This window comes from Rhinatrema bivittatum, chromosome 2 (assembly GCF_901001135.1).
Source record: "Rhinatrema bivittatum chromosome 2, aRhiBiv1.1, whole genome shotgun sequence".
In the NCBI taxonomy this organism is placed as follows: Eukaryota; Metazoa; Chordata; class Amphibia; order Gymnophiona; family Rhinatrematidae; genus Rhinatrema; species Rhinatrema bivittatum.
Window position 1 is genome coordinate 754,361,268 of NC_042616.1, and position 25,401 is coordinate 754,386,668.

General features: G+C 46.0%; 1 protein-coding gene across 3 annotated transcripts in view; it reads left to right on the forward strand.

The window, feature by feature from the left end:
• Positions 1-25,401, forward strand: part of COLEC10 (collectin subfamily member 10) — an 83,599-nt gene that overhangs the window by 23,193 nt on the left and 35,005 nt on the right. For 2 of the 3 annotated variants that reach the window (XM_029591940.1, XM_029591937.1), the window contains exon 2: positions 24,798-24,869. The exons of the other annotated variant lie outside the window; for it this stretch is intronic. In XM_029591940.1, coding sequence (XP_029447800.1) covers positions 24,798-24,869 — 72 coding nt within the window. The remainder of the gene's footprint in view (positions 1-24,797; positions 24,870-25,401) is intronic. 3 annotated transcript variants of the gene reach the window in all.

Consider the following 25,401-nt stretch of genomic DNA (forward strand, 5'->3'; position numbering starts at 1 on the left):
AAGTGAGCTACAAGTGCTAGTCTCATATTCTCCATATACTGAAATTTTCAACAGAGGAGATTTGAAAACTCGACAGAAATTTTTACCAAAAGTAGTCTCCCAGCTTGTCCAGAATCAATTCATTGTCATACCAAAATTTTTTGAGACTACACACCAATAAAGGTGAACAGGTATTCATACCCCAGACCAGTCAAATAAGGATTTTCAATTATAAAATGAACATTTTCCACATAGATTTTTGATTGCACATATTATTGTTATAATCAGTCAGAACTAAAACTTCATAATAAGATAAAAGCATATTAGGTTAGGGCTATAGCATTTTCCTTGGTCCATCTTCACTCTGATTCCATAAAAGAAATCTCCATAAAAGAAATCTGATCTTCTATCCTTACTATCACATCAAGATGGCAACTCTGGCCAAGCTGTTTTCAAAAGCGTATTGAACTAATTCCTTTAACTCTCCTTGTAGCCTCTATAAAACCACATGTTGCATGTTGAGAGTACTGTTGCGTGTGTACAGTGGACCCTTGGGCCGACCTGATGGGGGAAGACATAGATGGATAAGAAGTCTCCGTGAAGAACCCACAGGCCAGTAGGCGGACGTTGGCTAAGTGCGAAGGAAGGTCTTCACCCTGGAAGCCCGAATCTCCCCGGGAGGAGACCTTGAGGATCCGAGCCGCTGGGATTTAGGAGACTGAAGAAGACTTCGCCCTGGAAGCCCGAGGTACCCCCGGGAGGAGCCTGTAGGCACCCGGGCTGCTGGGACTTAGGTGAACAGCAGAATGAGGGGACGGTCCGATGTCGAGGCAGGCGGCAGGACAGAAGCGTCGAAGGCAGGCAGAAGTCAATACCGGAGAAGCGAAACAGGAACTGGAGACAAGGGACTGAACCAGCAACCAGGACAGAAGATGGAGATTCAACCAGGAACTGAAACCGAAGACACGGAGCCGAACCAGGAACCAGAGCTGAGGGCAAGGATCACCTCCAGAAACTGGAACTGAAGACACAGAGCCGAACCAGGAACCAGAGCCGAGGACAAGGATCACCACCAGGAACTGGAACTGAAGACTCGGAGCCGAACCAAGAACCAGAGCTGCGGACAAGGATTCCAACCAGGGAACCGACGGAGCCCGGAACACAGCACAACACGGAAGGCAAGCAACCCTGTTGCAAGGCACTGGTTGCAGGCAGACGCCGGCTTTAAATATCTGCCGGCATCTGACGTCACAGAAGGGGCGGCCCGCGATCCGGCAGGAAACGGCCTTTAAATTGCTCCCCCTTGCACGTGTGCACGCCTAGGAGGGGAGGAGCAAGACTCGGAGGTTCGGCGGCGTCTCCCTCGTGGAGACGCTGCCGCACAGGCCGCACCAGCCGCGGCGAATGTTGCCCAGGACCAGGGCCCAGAAGCAGCGAACCGCCCCGAGGACCCCGAACCTGCCAGCCTGGGAAGCAAGGTAAGGTCCCGGTTGCTAACGCTGCGACTGGGACCGCAACAGTACCCCCCTTCTTACGCCCCCTTCTAGAAGGCCCAGGTTTACTGGGATGCTGCAGGTGGAATTGTTGAAGCAGGGTTTTATCAAGGATGTTACGAGCTGGTTCCCAGGTGTTCTCCTCCAGACCGAATACTTCCCAGGACAGCAGGTACTCCCATCGTCAGAGATGAAACCGAATGTCAAGGAACTCTCGGACTTGGTAGGTAGGTTCTTCTTGGAACGACGTGTTAGTGGTGTCCGGGATCTGTCGATGGTATCTGGAGAGAACGAGAAGCTTTAGCAGAGAAACATGGAACACATTATGGATGCGCATGGAAGATGGCAGGCGGAGCCGATAGGACACTGCTCCCACACGCTCGGCAGCTCGGAATGGACCACAATATCTCGGGGCCAGCCTACGAGATGGAATTTGAAGCTGAATATTCTTTGTACTCAGCCAAAGTCAATCTCCTGGGAGGAAGATGGGTGCTGGCTGACGGTGTTGATCGGCCCATTTCTTCATGGCTTTGGCTGCTCTAGCCAGTTTACACTGAATGGATGTCCACAGAGAGCGTAGCTGTTGAGCCGAAAGTTGAACTGCCGGTAAGACGCTGAGCAGTGACAATGGTAGTGGCGGCTTTAACTGTTTACCAAAGCCAGTTAGAAAAGGAGAACTTCCCGTGATGGAATGTGTATGATTATTATATGAGAATTCAGCCCAGGGCAGGAGTCTCACCCAATTATCTTGTCTCTCATTGGTGAAAGAGCGGAGGAATGTTTTCAAGGAACGATTAGTACATTCCGTCTGTCCGTTACTCTGGGGATAGAAAGCAGTTAACAGTTTAAGCTGCACATTAAATTTTCTGCACAGCGCCCTCCAGTAGCGGGCCGTAAACTGAGGTCCTCGATCAGAGACGATGTCGTGTGGTAGACCGTGGATTCTGAAGATGTGTTGCACGAATAGTTGAGCCAGCTCAGGTGCTGATGGTAATTTAGGAAGTAGCACGAAGTGAGCCATCTTGGAGAACCGGTCTACGGTCACCCAGATGACTGTATTCCCCTCAGAGACTGGAAGATCCACCACAAAATCGGTGGCGATGTGGGTCCACAGTTCCACTGGTATGGACAAGGGTTGCAGCAGACCCCAGGGCTTCCCACCTCGAGGCTTTTGTCTCGCACAGGTGGGACAGGAATCAACAAAGGTGCGAACATCTCTCCTAATGGTCAGCCACCAGTAGAAACGATTCAATAAGTTGAGAGTTCTCTCCTGTCCAGCATGCCCTCCAGTAAGTGAGTCATGGGCCCAATCCAACACTGCTCTCTGCGAGCACCGAGGGACCACCATCCTCTCCAGAGAACTAACTGAGGTACATGATAGATTGATTTTTGCAGGGTCTAGGATGTATTGGGGCTGATCCTCATTCTCCTCCAGCTCCGCGGTGTGGGATAGAGCATCTGCCCGCACATTCTTGGAAGCAGGCTGGTAATGGAGCACAAAGTTAAAACAATTGAAGAACAGGGACCACCGAGCCTGTCTAGGGTTCAACCGTTGAACCTGACATAAGAATTCTAGATTCTTATGATCTGTATATACAGTGACAGGATGGATGGCTCCCTCTAGCCACTGTCTCCACTCTTCAAAAGCAAGCTTGATGGCTAAGAGTTCTTTGTCACCGATACTGTAATTGTTCTCCGCTGTCGAAAATTTCCTGGAGAAGTACGAACAAGGCAGTAAATTCCCCGTACTGGTGCTTTGACTAAGCACTGCCCCCATGACGACATTAGATGCATCCACCTCCACCACGTAAGGCCGAAGAGGATCTGGATGGCGGAGGCAAATGTCCTGAAGAAAGGCTTCCTTGAGTAATTCAAAAGCACGGCAGGCTGAATCCGGCCAATCCACGGCATCAGCTCCCCTCCGTGTAAGCGCGGTGAGTGGGGCTACCATGCGGGAGTAGTGTGGAATGAAATGTCTATAAAAATTTGCAAAGCCGAGAAAGCATTGTAAGGCTTTAAGCCCCTTCGGGCGAGGCCAATCCCTGATTGCGGCCACCTTCTAGGGGTCCATCTGAAATCCGGAGGCAGACACTATATAACCTAGGAAGGGCAGGGAATCCTTCTCAAAATAGCATTTCTCCAACTTAGTGTATAGACCATTGTCTCTGAGGATTTGCAAGACCTGGCGGACGTGCTGGCGATGAGAAGACAGGTCATGAGAGTAGATCAGGATGTCATCCAGATACACGATGACAGAGGTATGCAGCAGTTCTCGGAGTAACTTGTTCATGAGGTGTTGGAATACTGCCGGGGCATTGCATAGTCCAAAGGGCATAACGAGGTACTCATAGTGCCCATCCCGGGTGTTAAAAGCGGTCTTCCACTCATCCCCCAGGCAGATACGGACCAAGTTGTAGGCACCTTGCAAGTCCAACTTTGTGAAGATCTTGGCTCCCTGCAATCTATCCACGAGCTCCAGAATCAGCGGAAGTGGGTAGCGATCACGCTTAGTGATGGCATTGAGGCCCCATAGTCAATACAGGATCTTAAAGACCCATCCTTTTTTCCCACGAAAAAGAAGCCCGCCCCAGCGGGTGACTTGGAGGGCCGGATGAATCCCTTCGCCAGATTCTCTGTAATATACTCGGACATGGCTCAAGTCTCAGGCAGTGATAACAGGTAGACCCTGCCATGAGGTGGTGTCATTCCAGGTAGAAGATCAATGGCGCAATCAAACGGACGATGCTGGGGTAAGATCTCCGCCTCCTTCTTGGAGAAAACATCAGTGAACTCTTCATAGGGTGCCAGAAGGAGTAGGGCCGTGTGAAGAAGAGGAATACCCGGTGCACTTGGAACCTTCAAGCAGTTGGAAAAGCAGAAGGGACTCCATTTAGTGATCTGCAAAGTATTCCATTGGATAACTGGCAAATGCTTCCGTAACCATGGTAACCCTAGCACCACAGTGTGGCCGGCCTTCTCCAATATTAAAAAGGCCATCTCCTCCGAATGGATCGCCCCAGTGCGTAGAGTTATGGGTATCGTGGAAGCGGAGATACTCCCTGGAAGGAGTGTTCCTCGGATGGACGTAATGCATAGTGGGACTTCTCGAGGTAGTGTGGGGATTTGCAGTTGGCGAACTAGATCCTCCAGAATAAAGTTACCTTCTGCCCCAGAGTCCAGAAAAGCGAGAGTTTCAAACGATCCACCTGGGTACTCCAGAGTGATCGGTACAGTACATTGAGAAGCAGTATTAGCACAACCTAGGAGTAGCTCCTCATGACCTCCTAGGCTCTGGCGTTTTCCAAACACTCTTTGCAGCACACCAAGAAGTGACCCTTCTGCCCACAATAGAGACATAAGCCCATTGTTCGGCGGCATTGTCTCTCCTCCGCGGAGAGGGGCGTTCGCCTCAACTGCATGGGTTCCTTGGTGGTTGCCTCTTGTCGTGCGAACCCCAGGGCCAGAAGTGAAGATAGTGGTCTGGAGAAGGTGGGAGCCAATGGCAAGGTGCACTGCACTGGTCGATCTTCTTTAGCCCTCTGCTGAATATGTCGGTCGATTCGCCCCGCCAAATCTATAAGGGCATTGATATCCTCCGGGATATCATGGGCAGTCAGTTCATCCTTGATGCGCCCCGCCACGCCCTCCAAGAATACTCCTCAAAGGCTGTCCTCCCGCTATCCTACTTCGAGGGTGAGTGTGCGGAAATCCATGGCGTAATCTGCCAACGAGCGGGAGCCTTGGCGCAGTTGAAGTAATTCAGAAGTAGCTGTAGTCAGGTGACCTGGCTCATCGAAGGCTTGTTTAAAGTTGGTCATGAACTGTGTCAAGATGTTTAGCAGTGGGTCATTTCATTCCCAAAGTGGGGAATCCCAAATTAACGCTTTCCCATCCAGTAGAGACAGGATATATGCCACTTTCACTGAGTCCATAGGAAACTGACTGGGCAACAGGGAGAACCTGATGAAACATTGGTTTATGAACCCTCGACAGGTCTTAGCCTCCCCAGAGTAACGTGACAGTGCGGGCAACTGAGTGGATGGGCCAATGTTCACCACCGGGACTGGCGGCGGCACTCGTGGTGGTTCCTGAGGCATGGCATCCAGGCGATTGGCAAGACGCTCCACCGTAGCCACAAGCACATTCAGGCATTGCTGTTGCTGTTCTATTCGTTGAGTCATCCCGGGAATGGCCTGCAGACCAGACATATCCACCGGGTCCATGGCCTTGCAAACTGTTGAGAGTACTGTTGCGTGTGTACAGTGGACCCTTGGGCCGACCTGATGGGGGAAGACGTAGATGGATAAGAAGTCTCCTTGAAGAACCCACAGGCCGGTAGGCGGACGTTGGCTGAGTGCGAAGAAAGGTCTTCACCCTGGAAGCCCGAATCCCCCCGGGAGGAGCCCTTGAGGATCCGAGCCGCTGGGATTTAGGAGACTGAAGAAGACTTCACCCTGGAAGCCCGAGGTACCCCCAGGAGGAGCCCGTAGGCACCCGGGCCACTGGGACTTAGGCGAACAGCAGAATGAGGGGACGGTCCGAGGTTGAGGCAGGCGGCAGGACAGAAGCGTCTAAGGCAGGCAGAAGTCAATACCGGAGAAGCGAAACAGGAACTGGAGACAAGGGACTGAACCAGCAACCAGGACAGAAGATGGAGATTCAACCAGGAACTGGAACTGAAGACACGGAGCCGAACCAGGAACCAGAGCCGAGGACAAGGATTCCAACCAGGGAACGGACGGAGCCTGGAACACAGTGCAACACTTCCGGTTTTAAATATCTGCCGGCGTCTGACGTCACGGAAGGGGCGGCCCATGATCCGGCGGGAAACGGCCTTTAAATTGCTCCCCCTCATGCGCGCTCGCGCCTAGGCGGGGAGGAGCAAGACTCGGAGGTTCGGCGGCATCTCCCTCGTGGAGACGCCACCGTGCCGGCCGCGGCGAGTGTTGCCCAGGACCAGGGCCCAGAATCGGTGAACCGCCCCGAGGATCCCAAACCTGCCAGCCTGGGAAGCAAGGTAAGGTCCCGGTTGCTAACGCTGCGACCAGGACCGCAACATTGCATGTGTATTATTATTAGTAAGAGAACTATAAATTAATTTAGTCCCATATGAGAGAGAATATGCAGTTGTAATGATTTATAGGGATATGCATTTGTTTAAAATGAAAAAGTGCAAAAAGCAATGAATAAGCTAATTTGTTTCAGTTGTGATGGAGAAGGTACAGAGAAGGGCAATCAAAATGATAAAGTGGAAAGAATAGCTCCCCTATGAGGAAAGGCTGAAGCAGGGGACACACACACTCAAGCAGTGAAAAGTGATGTACTCATGCTTGAGAGCTGAAATGATACAATAGGGGACAGGCAGCAGGGAAGCACATAGCTCATTAGCTCAGAGTATCAGCAGCCATGGGGGGGACGGGAGGGATGGGACTGTGGGTTTTTCTGGGGATTCACACCAGTCCCTGGCTCCAGGTCGTTGGGGCTGTGAGGTGAATCCTGGGGATCTCTGGATTGGGGGTGATATTGAAGGACTAGGTAGAGCTCAAAAATAGCTTGCTCTGCATCATGGGAACTACAAGGATCTCTGAAAGTCATCAGGTTGCTAAGAGTGCTGAGATATGTGCTTGCTTAGTTTGGCTTGGTGGGTCTCGTCCTGAGAGTAGCATTGTGTGTTAAATAGTATTATTCTATTAAAACGATGGAGCGTTTTAATTCACATCAGTGAAATTGTGTAGCAGTCAGGCAGGGGAAGGGGGGTGGAGGGACACTGTGGCTGCCAGGGTTACTTCAATGATAACTAATGTTGCAGTTGGATGGCTCTCCTACACAGTAGCTCTGAAATGGGAGAGATAACAGAGAAAAATAATGATGTAGATAAAAGAAGTCTTTTTTTTATTTTTTTTTTAATCATCTAGGTGCTTTCCTGCAAAGCATAACTTCCCTCTTTTGCAGTTACAACAGTTTCTGTAGATATTACCAAAAGCATGTTTATTAAAACCAAACAAAACAAAGGGCATAATGCTTCTACTGACAGAAGGTGCTTTGTGGGAAGTGTAGCCTTGATAGCTCAATGTTCTTCCAAGAATATAGTACTATACAGAAAGAATACAGCAGTTCTATGATATATAATGTATTGTTCTAGTGGTACCAAACAGCGGTATGAAATTTATTCCAGGAAAAGCAACCTGAGGATGTATTCACTACAAGGTTAGTAGTATGCTGTTCAAAGGTGAGATTGACAAGTTCCAGCCAAAAAATGGGTGAGTTCTTAATGATGGATCCAAAGTGCTATAAACATCCATCTAAAACAGTCAAAATAAAATGACTCCCTTTAAAAATGGATGAAAGGAAATTGTATAAAGTAGCTTTTAGACTAGACACTAAATTTCATTTAAAGACTACAAACATTCAGTAAGTCTTGGGGGTTTCCTTTATTTTGAGTGACTGAACTTGTTCAGCACGTGCAATCCAATCAATCAACCATAGCCTCAGAGCTGTTTGTACTGCTGTATTTCAGTCTATTTAGAGGACAACGTCTTAATGGTATTTCTCTTTATTTTCTTTCATGGTTTAACTTCTCTATCTCTCCACCCTTTGACTCACTTATCTTATAGCTATTACACTGTAAGTTACAGAGAAAAAAATATCAGTGAGAAACATTGGGGGTTGAATGTTAATTTACAGAGAAAAACATAATCTGCTGTGCCAATGAAAAATTGACACACGTTAAATATATTATTTCAGTAGTTATGCAATCTGATCTTATCTTCATGATTATAAAATGGTTTGCTGTAAAGCTGTCACTGTTTGCCTGGACCATAATGCTATGCTCTGAATGCCTTCTGGCATCATGGTAAGCTTTGGAAAGATAATCTGAATAATAATAATAAAAGGGGAAGGCTGCCGGAGGGCCTGTTACAACTTCACTTCAGGTAGCCTCTTCCTGGATGGGCAAGGCAAACTGGCTTTTACTATTTACTCAGATTTTCTTTTTAAAGTTCATTCTGATGTGATTTAATAGCTCAGTGACATGATAATGACAGAAAAAAACCATTTTCCTCATCAAGTCGGCCCAGTTATTCCTGTCCACAGTGCAAGGACATATCCAAGCCATAGATGTTTTACCGCTTCTAGTACATTTCTCTTTATCCAAGTCAGTTTTGAGGTAAAAGTGTACTATTCACATATGAAATTCTAGGGCAGACAACTCAGAGCCTACATCAGGAAATTGTAATGCTTGGCAGACTGCGGGGCCATCCCGCAGCCAGCCACACTCACTCCAGCGCCGCCATTCCTGAAATGACATTGACATCGGTCCCTCTGCTATGGGTGGTCTTAGGCATGTACGGCCATCTTTTGAAGGCCCCATAGCGGAAATCTTCAGGAAGATGATGTCAGCACTGGCTGGGTATTTAAACCCCAGCCATGCTCCTAGTGCCTAGCTGCCTGAATTGCATGTTGCTCTCATTCCTGTTCATGTTTCTGCCTGCCTGTTATGTTTTGTTAGGGTTGGGTGGACCCTTGGACACTGTGGCAGCTGACCACGCTCACGGGGGGAAGTCTCATGAGGGGCCACAGGTCAGGGTCAGCTCTGGACACACAAACACAGATTATATCTTTATTTAGACAGTTTGTGAAGCCACCAGAGGTAGCGGTAGTGAGTAGAAGATGGAGCCTGGCTGGGCTAGTATTCCTCAGGGCGCTGGAACAGCGGTTCCTCCGGTAGCAGTGCTGTAGTGAAAAGAACTGAGAGAATGAGTACAATAAGACATTCACAGAGTTCCCAGTATGGAGAAGCCCTGAGGTAGGGAGAACTGGCCCTCGAGGGGCGAGTACCAGATCCCTGGGAGCAGAGACTCGTCGGCAAGTACTCAAGCAGCAGTTCCTCGTAGGAGATGGCACTGGCCCTGGAACAGAGACAGGCCCTCAAGGAGCGAGTACCTGGTTCCAGGGAAACAGCTCTGAGGAGTAGATGGTAGTAGTACTCACAGATGATGGCTGTAGCGAATTCTTCCAAGTTGAAGAAGAGATGGACATAGGCAGTGAGTCAGGGAACATGAGCCCTCGAGGAGCAAGTACTGGTTCCTGAAAGCGACCTGAAAGAAGCAGAGAGGCCCCTGAGGAGCGGGTACCCTGATAGCAGCAAAGAGTCTAAATAGAAGTTGGAGGCAGAGTAGATGGGTATGGAGAGCAAATCCCATCCATAGGAATTCCCTTGCTAAGTCAATGGCTAGCAATAAAGTGCAGGCTTACATATCCGGCCAGCGTAATGTCAACACAGGGGGACGCCCCTGAGATTCGCGCCATAGAGGAAATAAGAATGAGGGCCGTGCGGCGTGCGCACCCGGTACCTGAGGTCCCCGGACCAGCTTGGGCGCAGTAGGCAGCACCCAAGCTGGTCTGGGGATGCCGGAGAGGACAGTGGGCAGATGCTGCGGCAGCCAGACATTCACAAGGAGCAGGAGGAGTCGCAGAAAAAGAAAGGTAGGCGGAGTGAAGCCGATGGGCAGCGACAGTTGCAACAGTACCCCCCTTCAAAGGGTGGTGTCCTCTGCGGGTACCAGGTTTTGGTTTCTAAGAATACGAGAGATGGAACTGATGGAGCATCTCTTTGTCAAGGATATTTGCCAGAGGCTCCCATGAATTTTCTTCGGGGCCGAAAGCTTCCCATGAAAAAGGTATTCCCAAGTCTTGCCTCGTCTTCAGACATCAAGCATGGCTTCGACCTTGTATTCTAGGTCATCTTATGCATTGATGGGAGATGGTTCCTGAGACTTGGAAGAGAACTCACTGAGAATGAGTGGTTTCAGAAGTGAAACATGAAATGTGCTGTGGATGTTCAATCTAGGTGGTAGCTTCAGACTGTAAGTGACGTTGCCAAGACGCCGGAGGATTAGAAATGGTCCAATGTAGCGAGGAGCAAATTGAGTGGAGGGTAACTTCAGTCTAAGGTGCTTAGTGGAAAGCCAGACCTTGTCTCCAAGTTGAAAGATAGGCGCTTTGGAATGGTGAGCGTCATAACATCTTTTAGCTCGATCACTCACTTTGAGTAGCATTTGTTTTGTCTGAGTCCATAATTGGTGGATATCATCAGCAGTAGACTGAGCTGCTGGGGACATCGCTGAGAGCTTCAGTGGAAGTGGCGGAGATAGTAAACGTCCATATACCACTTCAAAAGGTGTTGATCCAGTGGAAGTAGTTGGATGACAGTTAATGGTGAATTCAGCCCATGGTAACAGTTCGGCCCAGTTATTCTGGCGGCAACTCACATAGGCCCGAATGAACTGTTTCAGGGTCCTATTCATCCATTCTGTTTGGCCATTTGATTGAGGATGATAGGCTGATGTATAGTCTAGAGAGATGTCGAAGAGTTTGCATAAAGCCTTCCAGAATTTTGCTGTGAATTGTGATCCTCGATCCGATACTATGTGCTTTGGTAGGCCGTGAATGCGAAAGATGTGGGTTATGAAGAGCTTTGCAAGCTCCAAGGCTGAAGGTAAGCCAGGCAGCGCCACGAAATGGGCCATCTTGCTGAAACGGCAGACTGTGATCCAAATGGTATTCATACCTCCAGAGAGGGGAAGATCAACCACAAAATCAGTAGTGATGTGTGTCCAAGGCTGCTCCGGAGCTGGAAGCAGTTGCAGTAATCCCCACGGTTGGCCAGAAGTAGGTTTGTGCTTGGCACAGTTGGCACAAGATGCTGCATAGGAGAATGTATCTTCCTTGATAGTTGGCCACCAGTAATACTTCTGGAGCTTCTGCAGGGTACGGCATTGACCAGGATGGCCAGCCAGCTTGGAATTTTGAGCCCAAAAGAGCACTTTCCTGAGATGTTTAGGCACAATGGTTTTACCAGCAGGCACAGAATGGGTAGCACCCAAGATGACTTTCTTTGGGTTGATTATGTGCTGAAGTTCTTCTGGAACATCCTCTGAGAGAAAGGAGAGTGACAGGCATCAGCTCTGGTATTCTTGTCTCCGGGGAGGCATTTGAGCACAAAGTCAAAACGGTTAAAAAATAAGGACCATCTGGCTTGTCTATGGTTAAGACGTTGCGCATGGCGGAGATACTCTAGATTCTTATGATCCGTAAACACAGTAATTTGATGTTGAGTGCCTTCAAGCCAAGGCCGGCATTCCTCGAATGCCAACTTAATTGCTAGGAGTTCTTTATCTCCGATCCCATAGTTCTTCTCTGCCAGAGAGAAACATCGCGAGAAGAAAGAGCAGGGATGTAATGCTTTGGAGTTTCTGGTTTGGCTCAGTACAGCCCCCATATTGACGTCAGAGGCATCAACCTCCACGATGAATGGCTTGTTGGGGTCTGGGTGACGCAGGCATGGTTCAGTGGAAAAGGCAATCTTTAAATTCTCGAATGCAGAAATGGCCTCCGCAGACCATTTAGAAGTGTTGGCCCCCTTCTGGGTCATTGCAGTTAAGGGCACAATTAAAGAAGAGTAATTCTTTATGAAGCTTCTATAATAATTGGTGAACCCCAAAAATCATCTCAGGGCCTTCAGGCTGTTAGGTTGGGACCAATTTTTAATACTCTCTAGTTTTTGGGGATCCATCTGGAAGCCATCTTTAGACACAATGTAGCCAAGAAAAGGCACAGAGTCCTTATGGAATTCGCACTTGGATAGCTTGGCGTAGAGCCGATGTTCTCATAGTCTTCGTAGTACTTGTTTGACGTCCTATAGATGGGTAGACAAGTCCTGAGAAAATATCAGGATATCATCTAGGTATACCATGACACTCTTGTACAACAGGTCCCGCAAGATGTCGTTCATCATGTTCTGGGACATGGCGAGTGCGTTGCACAGGCCGAAGGGCATTGCTAAGTACTCGAAATGACCATCTCGAGGGTTGAAGGCCGTTTTCCATTCATCGCCACTGCGAATGTGAACTAAGTTGTAGGCCCCCTTCAGGGCAAGTTTCGAGAATATTTTGGCACCTTGAAGCCAGTCGAACAGCTCTGAGATTAAAGGCAGGGGATATCAGTCTTTGATCATGATCTCATTCAGACCTCGATAGTCGATACAAGGACGCAAAGTCCCGTCCTTCTTCTCCACGAAGAAGAAACCTGCGCCGGCTGGAGACTTAGATGGTCTAATGAAACCATTCTGTAAATTCTCCTCAATGTACTCGGAGATAGCCTTGTTCTCGGAGATAGCCTGCAGAGAGTGGATAGACACGTCCTTTAGGAGGTTCAGTGTTAGGTTTCAGCCTTATGGCACAGTCGTAAGATCTGTGTGGAGGGAGGATGTCAGCAGCTTCTTTGGAGAACACATCACTGAATGATGTGTATTGAGGCGGCAGTCCTGGCATCACTGGAGCTGTAGGCATGCAGAGGAAGGCAATTGCCATGACACCCTGGGCCCCAGCGGGAGAGATCCAAGGTGGCCCAGTCGAATTGAGGCTGATGCAACTGCAACCAGGATAACCCCAGAACGATAGGGTGTATAGCCTTCTCTAACACAAAGAAGGAAATTAATTGACTCATTATGGAGGGCTCCAGTGCGAAGGGTCAACGGTTCAGTACGCCAGGTCACGTCACCCGGCAAAGGCTCTCCATGGATAGATGATAGGAGCAGTGGAACTTCCAAAGTGAAGAGGGGAATCCTCAAATGTTCCACTAGGCATTGAAGTATAAAGTTGCCCCCTGCCCCTGAGTCCACCAGGGCAAGAATTTGAACTTCGGATGGTCAGCAGATCAGAGAGACTGGGAGAGAGCGCGGAGGAGAGGTCGTGGTAAAGCCTAAGAACAGTCCTCCCGCACGACTTAGGCCCATCCGTTTCCAGGACGAATTGGCCATGTTGGGACATCGTGACCAGTCTGTCCAAAGTACATATACAGGCCATGCCTATTCCGGTCTTCTCGCTTTTGAAGTCAGGTGACTGTGACCAGGTTGTATCAGTTCTTCTCCACTGGCGATGGGTATTGCTGGGACTGTCTGGAGTGCAGGCTTAGCACAAACCTCCTTCTGAACTGGTCTGGTGGTGAGCTTGAGTTCTTTCACCTTGTCACAGAGCTGGTGGTCAATTCTAGTAGCCAAAGCCACTAGTTCATCCAGTGAGTCAGGTGTCTCACGAGCGGCCAGCTCGTCTTTCAAGTGAGTATCCAGACCTCTGAAGAAGAGGGTTTTCATGCATTTGGAATCCCAGCATAGTTCCGTAGCAAGAGTCTTGAACTCTATTGCAAAATCAGCCAGTGGTAGGTTGCCTTCCTTCAGGTCCACCAGAGTAGAACCAGCAACAGTCATTTGAGCAGGATCGTCAAAAATGGACTTGAACACATCCAAAAATCCGTCAATATCCTGCAGAATTGGATCCTTACGTTCCCACAGCGTTGAAGCCCAAGACAAGGCCCTTCCATCAATATAAGATAGAATATAAGTAGTCTTGGCGTAGGCCGTGGGGAAGTGAGAAAGCTGTAATGCAAAATGCATGCAGCACTGATTTAGAAAACCTCTAGTCCTTTGAATCTCTCCAGAGAAATGAACTGGAGCAGCCAGAGGTACAGTAGTCTTTACAGTTACTTCAGGTAACTGACCTTCATTACTGGAAGTAGCGCCTTGATTCTTCTGTGCGTGTAGCTGATGGAACGCAGAAGTGAGTTTCTCCAATGCGTCTTGTTGTTCAGCAATGCACAAGGCCAGGCCCGGAATGGCCTGCAGAGCATGGAGCTGTGCCGGATCCATCGAGTTATCAATCTGTTATGTTTTGTAAGGTTTGGGTGGACCCTTGGACACTGTGGCAGCTGACCACACCCAGGGGGGGGGAGGAATTCCCGTGAGGGGCCACAGGTCAGGCTCAGCTCTGGACACACAAACACAGATTATATCTTTATTTAGACAGTTTGTGATGCCACCAGAGGTGGCGGTAGTGAGTAGAAGATTGAGCCCGGCTGGGCTAGATTTCCTCAGGGCGCTGGAACAGCGGTTCCTCCGGTAGCAGTGCTGTAGTGAAAAGAACTGAGAGAATGAGTACAATAAGACATTCACATAGTCTCCAGTATGGAGAAGCCCCGAGGTAGGGAGAGCTGGCCCTCGAGGGGTGAGTACCAGATCTCTGGGAGCAGAGACTCATTGGCAAGTACTCATGCAGCAGTTCCTCGTAGGAGATGGCACTGGCCCTGGAACGGAGACAGGCCCTCGAAGAGCGAGTACCTGGTTCCAGGGAAACAGCTCTGAGGAGTAGATGGTAGTAGTATTCACAGATGGTGTCTGTAGCGAATTCTTCCAAGTTGAAGAGGAGATGGACACAGGCAGCGAGTCAGGGAACATGGGCCCTCAAGGAGCGAATACCAGTTCCTGATAGCGACCTGAAAGAAGCAGAGAGGCCCCCGAGGAGCGGGTACCACTTTAGCAGCAAAGAGTCCAAATAGAAGTTGGAGGCAGAGTAGCTGGGTACAGAGCATGGCGGGAGGCAGCGCCCAAGCCGGTCCGGGGACGCCGGAGAGGACGGCGGGCAGACGCCGTGGCAGCCAGACGTCCACAGGGAGCAGGAGGAGTCGCAGAAAAAGAAAGATAGGCGGAGTGAAGCCGTCGGGCAGCGACAGTTGCAACACTGCCTTATTTCAATTCAGACCATGTTGTTCCTGCCTGCTTTGTTCCAGTGCTGTCTTGCCTCTGTTCCAGTCCTGTTCCTGTTTGCCTTGTTCCAGTCCTTCTCCATGTCTCCCTATCCTTCCTGGCCTAGTATTCTTCCTGCCTGCTTTCCCTTTCTGATTGCCTTTTGGATCTCAACCAAAGCTATCTGATCTCCACCTGCTCTGACCTCTGTCTGCTTGATAAAAGTTCTGTAAGAAACATAATGCAATGCTGAATCTTTATGGATAGAAATTCCAGGTGGAAAGGGGAATAAAATAGCAGTGGGGTGAATTATCGTCCACCTGGCCAGAATGAACAAACAAACAATGAAATGCTAAAAGAAGTTAGAGAAGTTAACAAAATCAGTAGCACAGTAATAATGGGTGATTTCAATTACCCCAGCACTGACTGGGTGAATGTCACATCAGGATAGGCTAGAAAGATAAAGTTCCTAGATGAAATAAATGACTGCTTCATAGAGCAGCTGGTATAAGAACCAACAAGAAGCGATGCCTTATAGGTGGGTTTACCAAGATGCCACCTCGGGGCAGTGCAATTAGTATTAAATGCAGCTGCTCATTTCTTGACTGGAACCTTGTTAAGGAATCATATTACTCTGGTGCTGAAATCTCTGCACTGGCTTCCATTCAGAGAATTTAATTTAAAATATCATTGACTTTTAAGGCAATTCTTGGGGAGGGCCAGGATTATCTGAAGATGGTGGTATCTAGATCTGTACTTAATAGGCACAGGAGGTTCCCTTGTTATCAGTCCTGGGAGTTGCTATGTTGAGACTCCAGGAGATAAGGAATAGGGCCTTTTTTTGTATAGCATCACTTTTGTGGAATGGCCTTTCAGAGAAAATCAGGCAAAGGCTCATTTATTTCATGAGGCAATATTTTAACTGTTTTTATTGTGTATGTGATGATGTTAACCACCCAGAACAGAAGTCTGGTAATTAGGCGAGTTAGAAATTGCTGTAAATAAATACATACATGCATACATACATAAATCTTTCAAGAAATGGACAAGGATTCCGAATGAAGAAAACAGGAAACAGCATAGCATTGATAAGGAAGGCAAAGAGAGAATTTGAAAAGAAGCTTAACGTGGAAGCAAAAACTCAAAAACTTTTTCAGGTACATTCAAAGTAGAAACCCTGCGAAGGAATCATTTGGAACATTAGACAATCAAGGGGTAAAAGGGAGGCCAAAGCCATAGCAGAGAGACTAAATAAATGCTTTGCTTTTGGGCTTCATTAAAGAAGATGTAAGAGAGATACCCATGCCAGAAAAGATATTCAAAGGTGATGATGCAGCAGAACAGAATCAAATCTCAGCATACCTGGAGGATGTAAAATGGCAAATTGACAAACTAAACAGTAGCAAATCTCCTGAACCAGATGGTATACATCCCAGAATGCTGAAAGAACTGAATAATGAAATTACAGACCTGCTATTAGTAAGTTGTATACTATCATTAAAATTGTCTATGGTACCTGAAAACTGGAGGATTGCCAATGTAACACCAATTTCTAAAAAGGGATCCAGGAGTGATCCAGAAAACCAGAGACCAGTGAGTCTGACAACTGTCAGAGGCAAAGTGTTAGAAACTATCCTAAAGAACAAAATTGCTGAACATATAGATAGTAGGGATGTGAATCGGGCTTCGGATGATTAAAAATATCATCGATATTTTCAAAATCATCAGAAATCGGGGGCTCCCCCAAAACGATAGGAAAACCCCACGATATTGTTCGTGGGGGTTCTCTTATCGTTTTGGGGGAGGGCAGGAAAAATGGCACACAAAAATAACCCCTAAACCTACCCTGACCCTTTAAAACTTTTTACAGGTACCTGGTGGTCCAGTGGGGGTCCCAGGAGCGATCTCCCGCTGCCACTAATCAAAATGGCGCCGATGGCCCTTTGCCCTTACCATGTGACAGGGTATCCGTGCCATTGGCCGGCCCCTGTCACATGGTAGGAGCACTGGATGGCCCGCGCCATTTTAAAGATCACTCCCAGGACCCCCACTGGACCACCAGGTACCTGTAAAATGTTTTTGGGGGGGTTGGAAGGCTGGGGGAAGCTAAGGGATTAGTTTTAAAGGATCGGGGTGGGATTTTTGTTTATCGGCTCGGGCGCAGCTGATAAACAAAACCGCAATCAGGCCGGACGAAAAAAAAACATGATGTGAATCGGAACCGGAATCCGAACCGATTCCGGTTCTGATTCACATCTCTAATAGATAGGCATAGTTTAATGGGACATGGCCAACATGGATTTAGTTAAGGGAAGTCTTGCTTCACTAATCTGCTCCATTTTTTTGAGGGGGTAAATAAACATTTGGATAAAGGAGAGCCAGTGATATAGTGAATCTGGATTTCCAGAAAGCATTTGACAAAGTCCCTCATGAGAGACTTCCTAGGAAATTAAAAAGTAATAAGAGAGGGGACAGTGTGCTATTGTGAATTGAGAACTTATTAAAAGAAAGAAAACAGAGAGCAAGGCTAAATGGTAAATTTTCCCATTGAAGGACGGTAAATAGTGGAATGCTGCAGAGATTTTTTCTGGGACAAATGCTTTTTAATATATTTATAAATGACTTGGAAATAGGAACAATGAATGAGGTGAACAAATTTGCAGATGATTCCAAATTATTGAAACTTGCTAAATCACATGAGGATTGTGAGAAATTGCAAGAAAACCTTGCAAAACTGGGAGATTGAGCATGCAAATGGCAAATGAAATTCAATGTAGACAAGTTCAAAGTGATGCAGTTAGGGAAGAGTAATCCAAATTATAGCTACACAATGCAAGGTTCCACATTTGGAGTCATCATTCAGGAAAAGGATCTAGGCAACATCATTGATCATATGTTGAAATCTGCTCCATGTGCAGCAGCAGCAGCCTAGAAAGCAAATACAATGCTAGTAATTATTAGAAAGAGAATGGAGAATAAAACAGAGAATATCATATTGCCTCTGTATCGTTCCATGGTATAACCTCATCTTGAATATTGTGTGCAGTTCTGATGACCACATCTCAAAAAAGAGGAACAGGAGATGGAATGAGTTCCCTATGAGGTCAGTCTAACGTGGTTAGGACTCTATAGCTTGGAGAAGAGACAGCTGAGTGAAGATATGATAGAGGTCTATAAAATGACGAGTGGAGTGAAATGAGTTAACATTAATCGGTTGCTTACACTTTCACAAAGTACAAAGACTAGGAGATCCACAATGAAGTTTTTAGGTGATACACTTAAAACTAATAAGAGAGGATCTGATGGACTCAATACATAATTAAGCACTGGAATTCATTGCCAGATGATGTGGTGAAAGCTATTAGTGTAGCTTCATTTAAAAAAGTTTGGACAAGTTCCTGGAGGAAAAGTCCATAAACTATTATTAAGACGGAATTGCAGAAATCCACTTCTTATCCCTGGGATAATCAGCATGGCATATATCTACCCCTTGGGATCCTGCCAGATACTTGTGACCTGGATTGGCTACTGTAGGAAACAGGATACAGGGCTTGATGGACCTAAGGTCTGACCCAGTATGGCATGTCTTATACTCTTATGCTCTTATGACCTTTTGCCTGGATACTGATGCTACATGATCTCTGCCTTCCTGACCTTGGCCTGGTTACTGACTCTGCCTGTCCACTCTTCTCAGGATCCTTGCCTACACCCACTACATCTAAACGCACCTATTCCTCAGCTCCTGGTATATCAAAATCCCATCTTAGAAGAATTTGAGACTACTTACTCCTCAGAAATAGAGTCAATCATAAGAAAAATTAACCCCTCATCACACCCAGCTGACTCAATCTCAGTAAAAACACTAAAATCTATCCCAAACATTATAGCCAAATCCATCGCAGACATCATCAATACATCCCTAACTCAAGGACATGTACCAACTGACATAAAAGGAGCCTTAGTCAAACCCATCTTTAAAAAAACCCCAACTGAACCCCACGGAACTAAGCAACTAGGGAACTCTATTCCACAGGAATTACAATTAGAAGCAGACATCAAATTATTTAAAAAGGGCATTAAAACTTGGCTTTTCAAACAAGCCTTCCAAGAGCTGATAACATAATGATTTAAACTACTGATTTTATACCAAGGTAATATATATATTTTTTATTTTATTATCTCTATTCTTTCTATACTGCCTCTATAATTGTTTAAATTTTAAGATTATTTAGCCTACTATTTTAGTTTACTATTTTATTATGTACATTATGAAACTATATCTACTTCCTCTCTTCTTTTGGAAATGCGAGTATTATTAAACAGATACTTGCTAACTACTGTAAACCAATTTGATATGCTCGCATGAAAAGTTGGTATATAAAAATTATTAAATAAATAAATAAACTTCAGACCTATATCCATCCTCCCTTTCCTTGCCAAGATTCTGGAAAAAGTAGTAAACAAGCAACTAACTGAACACCTAGAGAAACACAATGTCCTACACCCTTCCCAATTTGGTTTCCGAAAGTTCTTCAGCACGGAAACACTATTAATCTCCCTCAATGACACAATCCTCAGAGGACTAGATAAAGGACAGTCTTACATCCTAGCCATGCTAGATATCTCAACAGCCTTCAACACAATTAGCCACGAGATCCTCATTGACAGACTAATCGAAATTGGGCTATCTGGCATCACACTACAATGGTTCATCTCATATCTAGAAAACAGACATTACAAAGTCAAAATTGGCAATAATGAATCTGAACCTGTCAAACTAACACAAGGCATCCCACAAGGCTCCTCCCTATCATCCACGCTCTTCAATATATATATATATATATGCTCCCCTTATGCAAACTACTAACTGACCTAGGATTCACATTCTTCATATACGCAGATGACATCCAAATCCTCATCCCCATCCCAGAATCCATTTCCAAATCTCTCCATCTCTGGGACAACTATCTCACCTCCATTAATCAACTCCTCACCCAAATGAACCTTGCTCTAAACACCACCAAAACTGAACTCCTAATTATAAGCCACAAATCTAATGATAAAATACACTCTGGACTCTCTCCCAACCAAGCAAAATCCCCAATTGCAAATGAGGTAAGAAACCTAGGCGTCACACTGGACAATGAATTGAGCCTAAAAAAATTCATAAACTCAACAATGAAAGACTGCTATTTCAAACTCCACATTCTAAAAAAACTAAGGCCCCCTCCTCCATCACAACGATTTCAGAACAGTCCTCCAGGCACTCATCCTATCCAAAATAGACTACTGCAATTCCATACTTTTAGGACTCCCAGCAACCACACTAAAACCTCTGCAAATGTTACAAAACGCCACCACTAGAATCCTCACAAACACTAGAAGAAACGAACACATCACCCCTTTACTAAAAGGCCTGCACTGGCTCCCCATACACCTCAGAATTCACTTCAAGAGTCTTACTCTAGTTCACAAGACCCTATACAATCAAAATATAAACTGGTTCAACACCGCCTTCCACTTTCACTCCCCCCCCCCCCCCCCCCCCCGAAGATCCACCAGATCCACCAATAACGGCACATTACAATAACCTCACCCAAACTTACACACCTATCCTCGACTCGAGAATGTGCACTATCCCTGGCCAGCCCTGTCTTCTGGAACTCAATGCCCCTAGACTTAAGGCTTGAACCAAACACACAAAACTTCAAAAAGAATTTGAAAACCTGGCTTTTGAAACAAGCCTACCAATGACTCTCACACATACTCTCACTCAGACCCACAAGCTCGTTTACCCCTTCTCAAGCCCTTATGTAAATTTGCTGTTCCCTCCTACAATTTGTTGATCTTCACAGTTATGAAAATTATAGTTACATGTTCCTATTGTCTGCTTACCACTTTCTCCTTACTCCTTTTATTCCCATCCTACCTCTCCCCTGCCCTAAAAAACGCTGTTATTCAAATTAAGATGTAACTCCCTTTCATTCCTCGAATTGTTTTACTGTAAACCGATGTGATATGCAAACGAACGTCTGTATATAAAAGCATTAAATACATAAAAAAATAAATAAATATCAGAACCTATACCCCAGCTCCTGGTATATCAGTATATGCTGTGTGTAAAGCTGCATGATGCTAAACCCTCATCCGAATCAGCCCTAAAGCTATAGCACTATCCAGTCCTTTGCTATCCATGTTCCATCCATCACAGCATCCATACACTGACAGCACTTTTCTTAATCCGCACAACCTCCCGCTAGAAATTTTTAAGCCTCTGTGGCAACCAAAGGTCTGTGTAGGCTGCACACCCCCTAATAACTTTACTATTCTGGCTGCTCCAACTTGTATTTGGTGAAGAATCGAGGGGTGGGGGGCATGGATGGCAAAACAGTGTAATGTCACCTATGACAGTCAATTTATACAGCATCTTTGATGTGTCACAATGTCAAGCAGCACACCTTGGACTCTCTATAAACAGTCTCTGTACACTCTGAGTGTAATTGGGGAAATGTTACAGTACAAGGCCATTGCAACCTAAGCCCATGTGCTGCGCTTTCATAGGCGCCATTTTTTCAACAAGCCTACAAATTCCATCAGTACTGTGCTAACGCTGTTAGCGCTGTATGAATCTGCATACCATGCCTGCTCAGGGGTCAAGACTGTAGTGGCAAGGGAGGGACCTCAGAGTTCTGCAGCACCCACAACTGAGCAACTGGCAAGGAAAACACAGCAGGTCATTCACAGTAGACCAACGCAGTTATGTTTTGAGTATGGATGACTCAGTCCACTTCCTGCACCTACACAAGTGCATTGAGCTCTGTGTCTGCTTCTCTGTAAGGGCCCTGTACAATAAGGCTTTTCTCCCATTCTGTGTGAGTGGATAAAATGCTTTACATCCCGCCATAATTTATTTATTTATTTATTTAGCTTTTCTATACCGGTATTGGTACATATCTTCACACCGGTTAACAGAGTGTCTTAAAATAATAAAAACATAAAAAGAAGATAAGATACAATACATTTAATAAAAAACAAACAAATCCATCATATAAGAGTAATACATAAAAATAATACATAAAAACTCATATTAAAACCGAAATTATCAAACAGATAAAATAAAATAAAAATAGAATAATATTTCTAACTGGCTGCTGCTTGGAAAGCTTGCACATATAACCAGGTTTTTAGAGCATGTTCTAATGACTGACTCAGAGTCCTTCCTGGGCAAACCTAAGTAGCTGGGCACCTAAACTAATTATGACTGAGACATAAATGACATATACTCAGTGTGAGTTAGTGGGGTGAGTGCATGAAGGGCCAAGGCAGCAATAAATGTGTGTTTGGCAAGATCGCAACTCGGAAAGGCCATCAGCCAGCATGGCAAACACATTACAGCTGTGGGTGCAGTAGGGACATATATTCTGCACTATGTGCCCTTTACTATGTGGCCAGGTAGTGAGCTCCTGACCTCTTCAGCTGACAATCTTTTCTCTACAGCTAATGCCATGCACAGACCACTTCATTGTCAGTGGAGCAGTACACCTGCCATTCTCTGAACAAACAGTGGAAGTAATTTACAGCACTTGATGCTCAGCCCAGAGGATAGCATCTCTTCCTAATTCCCCAACATTGGTGACACGCATGTGCATCTGCAAGGCATGCAACCATGTTATAGGAACTGTCAACAAACAATTTGGGTCAGGACTGCTCAGCCTATGTGCTTTCCCTGTGCTCATATGTGGCAGTGCACTGTAAGAGATTCTTGGTATATGTAAAAGGGGAACAAACAGCAAATGTTAAATGGTCATACATATGTGTGTACACCTGCACTGCATTAATGTCATTGATGCATAAGGCACAATTTCCTTGCACATACATTACTTAATTCTATCTGAGTAATGATTCGTGTCAGAGGACAGTTGAAGGCAGGAGGTTCAAACACACTGTTGGCCTCTATGACATATACCTTTGTTCTTGATCAATGTGGATGATGTAAGAATGGTTAGAAATTAAAATGTGATAGTTACGTCAGTAGTCAGTGCAAATGACACATGAAGGCAGGAAACTAGCTGATACCTAATCCTGCCTTCACTGAGCGTTATGTGCATGCAACTGCAACCTCACCAAGAAGCTAACACAACATATGTGATATCACGATGGACTATGGTATCACTTTTTTCACAATATATTTTAGAAATTGCATAGCTATGTGTAGCGGGGTGCATGTGAGTTGGAGTGCATGCAAACCCCAAGATGAAGGCTAGCTGGTAAGGAGCTGTGCATAGTGTCTATGGCACCACATGGCTACGGTGCTTTCAGCAAGGATCAAATGGAAGGGGTGCAACTACTAGGGATGTGCAGAAGGACGCCATATGTTGCATTCAGGATTTGTATTCGTCGGGGGGCAGTTACGTTGCATTCGGCAAGGGGGGCCCCCGATACGTTTATATGTTAATTCTTATTCGTTTCCAGGCTAAAATTAAATTAACTACAACCCCCCACCCTCCTGACCCCCCAAGACTTACCAAAACTCCCTGGTGGTCCAGCGGGGGGTCCGGGAGCCATCTCCTGCACTCACACCCTCGGCTGCCGGTATTCAAAATGGCGCCTATAGCCTTTAAGCTACTATGTCACAGGGGCTACCGGTGCCATTGGTCAGCCCCTGTCACATGGTAGGAACAATGGATGGCCGGTGCCATCTTGTGCAGGAGATCGCTCCCGGACCCCCGCTGGACCACCAGGGACTTTTGGCAAGTCTTGGGGGACCCTCCTGACCCCCACAAGACTTGCCAAAAGTCCAGCGAGGGTCCGAGAGCGACCTCCTGCACTCGAGCCGTTGGCTGCCAGTATTCAAAATGGCGCCGATAGCCTTTGCCCTCACTATGTCTCAGGGACCGACCGTCGGCACCATTTTGAATACTGGCAGCCAATAGCCTTTGCCCTCACTATGTCACAGGGGCCGACAGCACACGATCCCCTGGCCTCCGACACTATGTCGGAGGCCCCTGTGACACTATGTCACAGGGGCCTCCTACCCAGTCCCGGAGCACCCCGCCCCACCCCTTTTTCAAAGCCTCGGGACTTAGACGCGTCCTGCGGCTCTACATGCGTTGCTGGGCCTTTCTAAAATAGGCGCGACACGCGTAACCCCACCTACGCGTGTAAATACGATGGATTTACGTGCATAGACTTTATAATCTGGCCCTTAGTGAATACCAAGGTGATTTGTTTTGGCATAAATGGTCATTTATGCTTGCATAAGTGTCTGCAAGGTTTAATATTTAACACCTTTCTGTAAAATAAAAGAAAAGGAGCATAGTATCATGCATTTGGAGTGTGGATATACAAAGAGCAGTGCACAGTGTTTATATATATAAAACACAACTAATACAAAGCAACATATAATAAAAACAATAACATAATTAATATTCACAATTTTTTAAAAATAAAATGCCTTTGCCTTCTTCCTGAACAGTTTGACCTCTCTCTCGCCTCTCAACTCTGGCAGTAATGCATTCACCATTTTTGGGCCTATATAGCTGAATGCCTTGGCACACTTACTCTGCAATTTACACAATCTTGCAGTGGGTAATTCTAATAAATTGGTATCTGAGATAGAGACAATTTAAAAGATTCATGACATTTATATTTAATCTAAACCAAAAATATTTAATTCTTTGCCAGTGCTTGTACTTAAGGTAGCAACATACAATACATTAAAACTAAGAATTATATCTTCTGCCTCCAAGGTGAAAAAGGTGAAAGGGGCAATCCTGGAGAAATTGGAAAACTTGGAAAAGAAGGTCCCATGGGGATGAAGGGTAAGTATATTTTACTGAAATCCTAGAGTATAATCTTATGGTATTGTTTAGATTGCATTAAGACAGGCCCATGGTGTATAAATCTTTTAACATCTCTTAAATCTTTAGCAGAATTACTCCTGTGGGACAAAGCATAGACCTGTAGAACATAAACTAAAATTCTGCAGGAATCTTGTATAACACTTGTCATTTTTTTTTTGTTTCTACATTGTGTGTTGGGGGGGGGTTATTATTTTTTCTTTTATTTTTTTTTGGTTAAGTCAATTTCTGAATTTTAGCATGTGCTAAATTATTTTAGTGCACATTAGAATCACTTAGCAAGCACTAAAACAACTGAATGCTAGGAAAACCACAGAAACAGTCCCTTGAATATTTAACATTGGCAGACGGGACTATCCCATGTATTATCTCCTCCATGTCTTGACTGCAGCTAGGTAGAGAATGCATCTAGCAAGGTAGACAGAACATGATGCAAATCTACTCTTCTTTCACCTTTCATCCTTCCAAATCACATTAAATCTTCACTGATGGT